The following is a 9127-nucleotide window of genomic DNA, read 5'->3' as shown; positions in this document are numbered from 1 at the left end:
TATACAGTATTTCAAACAGACTTCTATATCCCCACTCAGAAGGCTAAATACGTTTAAGGTTTTATTTCTGTAGAAATGACCATTAGTATACACATAAATAGTCACTGATTCAGTTAACGTCTTCATACTATTCAATATAATATGTGAGAATATGTGCGGAAACTGTGAAAATGTTCTGATTTAGATCAGCTGTGAAACCAATTACATAATTCCACATATATATGTGTGTGTGTGTGTGTGCTTCCTGTATGTTTTAAAGAGGGTTGTTTGGTTTGTGTTTTTTTCTCTTCGTCCATCATTCCCACCCTTGCTTTCTTATTTTAGAAAAAGGAAGTTTTGAACATATCTGAAGAAGTGCAAAGAGTTGTTTTTTACCAAAACCTGACTCAGCTTCAACTTACATGACCAAGGAAGTATCAATTTAAGAAAGCCTAGGGTAACAATAGTCCCCGTTCAGCTTCACAATAAATTTCAGAGGGTCACTAGAATTTCAACTAAATATACAAGATGGTGATTTTTTTACATGAGCAATATCTGTAGCCATAGAAATGGCCACATGCGGCCGTATATGCAGTCATATAAGCATTCATTTTGAAAGTGAAATATCATTAAATAAGGAAAAGCTGAAACAACAAATGGCCCTGAATTATACAAACCCAGGTTCTGCAAGGCCTGCTTTTGCCAGCTTTCTTCTTTTTCGTTAGTATTTAGCAAGAAAGTACAGCTGAAGACAATATGGGAAGTTCTAGCCACCTGTTAGACAACAGTAGTTTTGCTATTATTTGCTATAAGCACCTAAAATAGCCTTAGGTATTCCATACTTTACTCTAGAGATGATCTGAAATAAGTATCAGTAAACTAGAGCTTTTCAGGTAACGCTGCACCTTAGAGACTGAAAAAATAGAGTTAATTTATTTAATTTTCCCCAATAATGTCAAGCATTCTGGATAGGACAACTTTGCTTAAAAAAAGAAGGGATTGTTAATTACCTTTAACAGAGACTTTTCCTTTATTGTCAAGAAACCTTTCAGATACTTTTTAAAAAACTGGTAATGAAATTAGATACATAATGATTTTATAATTTAGATGAATACTATGAAAGTTATTATGCATAAAGACTGAACATCTGTTAAAGTGACCCCAAACTAAAATTCTTACCATCAGGATTCCAGCTCTTTACATTAGATTATTTAGAAAATAATTATTGCTGCAGATTTTACACATAACAAATTCCATGTCCCAATCTGAACTTGTCCAAATGTTTTTGATTTGGGAAGATGAGAGGGGACTCTAACTATAAAGAGAGCAGTCAACTATGAAAATTTTCAGATCAGATGAATCTGAATGTTCCTAATTAATGGTATCTTCATGCCTTAACATGTCTAGAATTTGGCCTTTTTTTTAGATATAGTTTTAATAGTGGCAATATACAGATAACCATATTTTTGTATAGGTAAACTGGCATTTCATAGGAATGTAATGAATGGAAGCAAGTATTCTAAAGTGTTATTTGTATGTGCACAAATTTGATTCAAGGAGTTTCAGGACTTTATATAAATATACAAGTACAGAGAGAAACTGAAGGAGCGGTGAACCCATGCTACCATGGACAGTCTTATTTTATCTTATCTCGTATTTTGAACAGTAATTCGTAGCTGCTGAATTTCCCTCAGCAGAATCCATGGACTGAGGGGGTAGAGGTGGAATCCTGACAATCAGAACTTCACTGGGGCTTACTTTCAAGAACAGTGCTGAGTCGTGTATTTTTCATCCAACATAAATCACATTAGGGGTAAAACAGGCCATTCAACATTTTCTGGCTCTAAGAAAGAGTTCAAAAGTTAAACTGGAGAACAGAGTTTTTTAAAAAATTGGCTTTTTCATGAAGCAATCATAATGTGACAGTTGATAAAGCATCTCATCTGATGTACAGTGGTCATTATTAAAAAGTTTGTACTTGCCAACAACTAAAAAAATGTAGTTATCAGACATTATGCTATTTTTACACCTTTAAAATAGAAAAGCTGTAACAGTTACTCTGCAACTTCGGTTTGAGATGTATTGGCAAACTTCTCGTATTTAAGTGTGGCCATTATGTAAGTATTTTTATTTATTTATTTCATTATTATATGTTTTTACTAATTTGCATGCAATCAGGGACCCTGGGAGAAGAAAGATACTTTAGGAAAAAACATTCTCAGAGTGAATGAAAATGCTGAATGATCGCATGACAAATATGCTTTTCTTGTACAATTAAAATAACATTTTTAACTGTTAACACAATAAAATGGCTGATAGCTATTTGCCCATCTTCAGTGTTCCAATAAAATATTTTAATCCCTTTAAAACTCATACCTGCTTTTCAAGTAATTGTCAAACTCCAGTTGAGATACGGAGGAATGTAATCCTTTATGAGTGAGTACAGTCAAAACTGCTCTGCAAGACTACATGGTCTTTCTGTGTACGGGGTTTCCAGTACATTCACAAAACATACACTGTATATTTCTTATGTGAAATGTTTAGGTTGAGGATAATACAGAGTTTGGAATATATTCCAGACAAGTGGTTCTTTCCTTTTTATAAGTGTATGCATCATATGAACCAGTTCCATCGGTTTATATTCATTTGAACAGATCAACTTTAAAACTGACAGAAAGGGTTGTTTTCAAAACACCATTTTTTTCACTATGCAAAGTAGCACTGATTGGAAGTTCCCAACAGAAGCTTTACAAAAGAATTTTTAAAGTTTTAAGATATAAGAGGCTGAGGTCAGAATAGGCAATAAAAGTCACAAGATTGTGATAGCATTATTTTAGGATAATAATCTTATTTTAAGATATGAAAATACTGAAACAATCATGCCAGCATAAGAAATAATTATACCATAATTCATAAGTGCATAATTTATCAAAACAATAGAGCAGTCATGGTTAGACGCAACCTAATATTCCTGTATAAGATATAACTAGATACTGTACAATTGTTCCTTTTATAGTTATTTTTACATTTAGTCCTCATCCAAATTAAGCTGAGTACTTCTATGTATGAATGGCGTTACAAAATAAACACAACTCACAACAGGGTTTTATTACTGCTACTGCACCACCATGGCATGCAAGTAACTATGTAGTCAACTATAAACAGTAAAATGTCATCATCTTCCAAAATAAAAAGAACATGAAAAATACAGATATAGTAGTAAACATCAATTATCTTTTTATATCTTTCGTATTTACCAAAAGTCTATCATTACATGAGGCATTTATACCTCTGTATCACTCTCCTGTACTAGTATGGTGGCAAATTTGGAGTTGAGAAACTATACGTTCGACAAGCTCGTACAAAACTACTAGTTTCATATTATACTGCTGTCAACATGTAATGTGTAAATGAGAACATGACACATCTGCTACCTACCCCTTAGCATTCTCTTACTCTTTTGTATATTCATGAATTTTGAGTAAACAAAAAGACTGAGGGCCATTAAAGCTGTTTGCTAGGTTATCTGTTGTGGTGACCAAGCCCCCAGAAGACTAATGTCCTATAGAAAGGAAACTCTTTCATCTGCTTTTTGTTGCTGAGTACTGATTGTGTGAGGTTCCACAGTGGATGCTGGATTTGAGAACCACTGTTGGAAGCAACCTGGATTTCTGAATATTTATTTATTTCATTTTTGTTATGCAGGGTAATTCCTTAACTGGTGTGAAAGTGAGGATGAGATGAAATGCTGCAGCTGGGAGAACAAAAACCATCCACGCTTTATTGCAAAAACAAGGGTCAAAGTGCTGACTGGGATTCATTTCTTCTGCTTGGAGATCAGGACAATATATAGATACTAGCAAATTTCAATATGGTAACGGGAGCAGGTAGAATAACAGCAAGTTAAACTCTCCATAGACCTGCAATCTTGGAGACTCTCTTGGAAAAAACAGCAAACTTGATTGCAGAAGAAGCTTTTCCATGCTCAATTAATTTTGCTAATCAGTTAGCTGGCATGGAGGACCCATGTGCCCTCTTTGTAAAATATGTCATTCAGAATTCAGAATAGACTCTTAGGTACAGAAACATGAAAGCCCACCCGTCAGTCTGCTGCAGCCCAGATTATGTTTCTGAGGCTTTTGCAAGGTAAAGAGAAATAATCATGAAATGTTCAAATCAAGTTTTTTTTATGAAATTATCTTTCAAATACTACATGTGGTGTTCTCGGGTTATACCTATGGTAAATTCAAAAGCTACCTACATATTTCGGGCAATGATAAAAGAACACCTAAATCCAAATGATCCTCTTTAGCTCCTGCTTGCTGGAAAGAAATCTTAATGCTGATTACAAGGAAAGAACTGTACAATTCTCATTGTTACATTAAGCTATACAAAAATGTCCTTTAGTTCCCGGGAATTTGCTTAGTTTTCAATTATACAATTTCCTTCTACATTACAAAACAATGTACAGTTTTTCCTAGTTCTGTTTTTTCCCTGCTCTGATATGTTCAAGATTAAGAATACTAGGTATTTTATTTTGTATTTTGTTGATATCAGGATCCACTCTTTTTATTAAAGCTCATCAAACATATTCATACCTACCATAAGTTTGTTCTGCTTTGGGGTATAGTAGGCTGTGTGACTATAACAGAGCACAGTACCTCATATGTTCATTCATAGATTTGCCTCCATAAAAACTGAGGCTGTAGTATAGCTTTCAATGGAAGCCATTTAAAAAGGAAACATTACAGAATATACAATTGTAGTTTTTGAATCTCAGACACAAGTTCCTTGACGTGTTGAAAGATGATGTTTTCGATTTCTGACTCCTGAACTCTTATCTTTACAGTCCGCAGGCTTCTGTTGTGAAATATCTATCAGTGCACTTGCAATTGCAAGACCTGTAAGATAAAGGAAAAACAAAATTTAATGCCCAGCTTTCCTGAGAAGAGTTCCAGAGCAGTGTGATGGTTCCTTTCATGCCAAGTTTTTGTGCTTTCCCAGAAGTGATCAGTTTTATTTCAGAGTTAGGTAACAAGTTCTCACCTTCTAAAATGCTACCTGGTAACAGTGAAGAAACAGGAAGAAAAAAAGTGCAGTTACGACTAGACTGGAAATCAGGAGAACTGAGTTCCACGTAAGTCTCTTATTGCTTTGTTGTGTGATCTTAGCATCACCTCTCTTTATCACCATTTTCTTGGTTATGTGGACCAGCAGCTCTCTGACATGGATTTTCTCTTATTAAATGTTTGTGCACTGCATTTAGAAATGGATGAAACTATCAAATCACAAAATAAAAGAGAAATGGAGACCACAGTTAGGACAAAATTGTACCCTTGAATATTTCTCTTTGCAATATATATGCCTGCCTAATTTGGAAATATTCAAAGGTTAGTATTTACCATGAACAAAAAGATACGAAAATATCTTTCCAGAATGCATGGATTTGTGAACAGACAGTGAACCGTGATGGTGTTGGCCTGGATAAATTCTAAATGTTGTCAACTCACCAAAATTCTTTTTCAAATTCTGCTTAAGCTGTTGATATTTCATGACCTGCTATAATCTTAACAGGGTATTACAGAGGGCATGGACAGGCATGCTTAGGAAATTAGTAGTTTACGAATTTACTCTTCTGTTTGCTTGTTACTGCATACTTGCTAGAAATTACTGAGTTCTGCTGAAATGCTGTGATTGACAACACACTTAATACATGGTAGTTCTGAATTTTTAGATTCACACAGGCGGTATCGCAATGAAATGGATTAGGAGTATTCACATCATTCATATGTTCTACTCCACCACGGCTGCAATAAAACCATGACACATCTGCAAAAGCACATCTATATATACCCATAATGTAGGCAAAGATGGTGCTGGTTCTCCATACTGCCCAATACATCTCAATCTCTAACCAGTAACAGTACTACTCCACAAGGAAACCTCTGAAAATACTTTTCACCATGTTTAACAGGCAGCCTCTATTTTTTAACTCAGGCCAATATGAAACTCAGTTTATCTATTACAGAATCCAATTTTGGCAATATTTTTCATGCATCCCCTCATTACAACACTTATCTACTAAGAAACCCTGCAAAAAATATTTTTCACTTACAAGTGTTTCTACAGGCTTCTTTTTCAGTATATGATATACCATCGGATTCAGTCCAGTATCCTGAAAAAATTCTATGCTATTGCACACTGTAACACTACCTTTCTTAATTCACAAAAATGTTGCAAAAATCAATTAATGTGCATACAGTTTTTTGAAAATACATGGCACTATACTGTAAAACACTAAGTACAATTATCATTGCTGCATTTCAGGATATGTAAGAGCCAAGATTAAGTAAGTCATTTTTCTCACATACACATATATTTCCTGGCATGAGCTAGCGATTCCTTAAACTGGACTTTGATAAATTGAATTTCTGAAATCTTTGAGGCACCTTTAAAGTATCAGCAGTACCTGGTATTAGCAAATTCAAGGATAAAACCTAAATAACATTTTGATGGTTGCTTACATGTGATCCTGTCTTTAGCAGCTAGGCTTAGGGAGTATGCTAAATGAAATTACTATTATTAGGAAAACAGGTTTTCCATTTTTTAGAAGATATTTTAAAATATACTTGGATATGAGATGCTAACCTCACTTTACATAACAATTAACAAAAAGGAAGAACTATTTCCTTCAAATCTAATGCTGCATACTGGGATATACTGGCATGCTGTTACAGTTCCATTAAAATCAGGTCACTCTAGAAGATCATTTTTCAAAACATCACACAAATCATCTGATGAAATTCATTTATTTTGTTCTCTACGCCCAGCATAGTTCCTTGCTATCAAAGCAATACAATTAGCTGGGGGAACAATTCATTATTTCAGACTGGCAGTCTACAGGAATTTCATTTACCAAGTCAAGCTGATGCACAGACACTGCAAGCAAGCAGAATTTACATCAAAATACAACAGAAGATTTGATAAAAATGCTGTGGCTTAAATATTCATTAAAAAAAACTCAGCAAAATCTTCCCTTTATTTTACAGGTTTTGTATATAAACAACAAATATGAATACATTTATAGTCATTAAAGTTGGAACTGTAAATCTTATAGTGTTCTATATCTGTTACCTCGCTTCATAAGTTATTTCATTTACCCGCCTTCCCTGAATGCTGCCATTTAAATACCCTACTTACCATCCAAACTGGTATTTTCCAAACCATTACATGGCCTCTGGTTGCTTCTGACTCTTGAGTAAGGTGGCAGAAAGGAACAGTGGAGTCAGTAAGCATCCCACATGGAGAACCACATGGTCACCTCTAATAGTCTAATTTCTGGAAATTCAAGCCTAGCTGCAGAACCGGACCTATTTTTAAGTTTAGTTTGTTTTTCTACTAAATGTTATAGAAATAACCTGACCTAGTTCTATGCAGCTAAAACAATCTCCAGCTTGTTTTAAGGATATGTATGGAAAGATCATTAAGAAGTGAGCCCAGTCAAATACATAAGTGGAAAGTATATTTTTGTAAGAGATAATTGCATCCGCAATGAGAAAAATGCCAGAGAAAGCAATACGAACTTGGTTTTCTTTAGCAGAACTATTGTCTTTCCTAATGGAAGTTAAATGGTAATAGTTTATTCTCAGGAAGTAAGTGTCTAATCATAAAATTACTGGTGTGTGAATTTTTTGTCTTTTTTTTACAATTATGCAAAACAATTAATAAGTACAGGAATAAAATACAGCACATCAAATGAGATTGCCTTGAAAAGCGCATTCCTGATTTGTACACAAACAGCACTTTAATCCTGCATTTGAACAAAAGCATCTGAAAAAGTCATTCATTTTGAGATGCTCTCCTCCCAGTCTCTGTAAAAACAGGCAGTACTATATATTTTAATTTTGCAGCAAAACAGCTTCATTAGGCGTGAAAGGTTAATTGCAGGTTTAAGTGCAGTTCAGGGAACAGTGCACGGGTCTGTAGTGAATAGCACAGTCTGCTACAGGAAGGCTGAGTGCTATAAACTGTTTGCCCTGCTGAAATGTTTTACTACCTCATTTACTAACTGTCTTCTTTTACTGCTTGTATTTGTAGTTCTTCTAAACCTTTAATAGCTACAGTTTTATTTCACTGTAATCAGATTTAAATGGAAATACCCATGCTGGGATGTTTAAACGTTTTTCCTCTGATTGTATACAGCTACATTTGAACTGATGTAAGGCTACACTATCTCTCAAAGTAGAAAAAAATCCTAACATTGAAAAAGTTAGTCTTACATGCTGGCATGCATATGTAAAACCTTTTTTCCTCCTCTATTGTTCATTTTAATGAGAAATGCATTGAGTTCTTACTATTCCCTTTGTTAAAAGTAAGGGAACAAAGAATGACCTCAGATTCACGGTTAGGCAGGTAACTGGAAATACTTTTTTCAATTTAAATATGTATTATTGGGAGATAACATTTGGATAGATGCCTTCATTTGATTAAATCCTACACGTTTTCATTTACGCAGAATTAGAACGTTCAGAAAGCTGAAGACAATAAAATACTACAACTCAAGTAGATCAATTAGATTTGCTTGATATTTTAACCAAAATTATAGTCATTGCTTAAGGTGACCTTAAGCAATGAAAAGAAAATGACAGCTACCATACAGAGAGACTTAAACAGAAAAGACTGGGTAAACACTATATATTAAAGTAATAGCTTCATCCTTCAGCACCCAGCAGTCTTTGTGTCACTTCCATTTGTTGATTCTTTAAAGACGTGTTACTGTACATGCTCACCTAACAGTGGACAGAGTCCTTTTATCATAAAGGAGCTGTTATTCAAAGTCTTTCCATTGTAGAAGATGCAATGCCCGTGAATATCCATACAAATCGATCTAAGCAGCTTGAAGACGTACTGAATAAGTGATGAGAATTACAGCCTCTCGTGCCTCATGAAGATGACCATAGCACACAGTGAAACCAGTGAAGAAAATTTCATGCTCATCAATAAAACTACCAGTTATTATGTGGGGAATTTTTATGAGTTCTGTCATTTATAATTATTGTAAGTCTATAAAGAACTTTTTTGTAGATACTTAATGCATATTATGTGTGTATAAATGACATTTATAGACAAAACCACCTTGTTAAAAATG

The 9127-nt window shown here is 34.3% G+C and overlaps 1 protein-coding gene across 2 annotated transcripts in view; it reads right to left on the bottom strand.

Annotated features, from left to right (window-relative positions):
- Positions 1-995: 995 nt before the first annotated feature.
- ATRNL1 (attractin like 1) overlaps positions 996-9127 on the bottom strand; it is a 555427-nt gene continuing 547295 nt past the window's right edge. For both annotated transcript variants that reach the window (XM_076339089.1, XM_076339090.1), the window contains one exon: positions 996-4880. In XM_076339089.1, the coding sequence (XP_076195204.1) occupies positions 4756-4880 (125 nt within the window). In that variant the 3' untranslated portion in view covers positions 996-4755. The remainder of the gene's footprint in view (positions 4881-9127) is intronic.

This window comes from Aptenodytes patagonicus, chromosome 5 (genome assembly GCF_965638725.1).
Source record: "Aptenodytes patagonicus chromosome 5, bAptPat1.pri.cur, whole genome shotgun sequence".
NCBI lineage: Eukaryota > Metazoa > Chordata > Aves > Sphenisciformes > Spheniscidae > Aptenodytes > Aptenodytes patagonicus.
The sequence above is the reverse complement of the archived record's forward strand: the minus strand, read 5'-3'. Positions and strand labels throughout refer to the sequence as shown.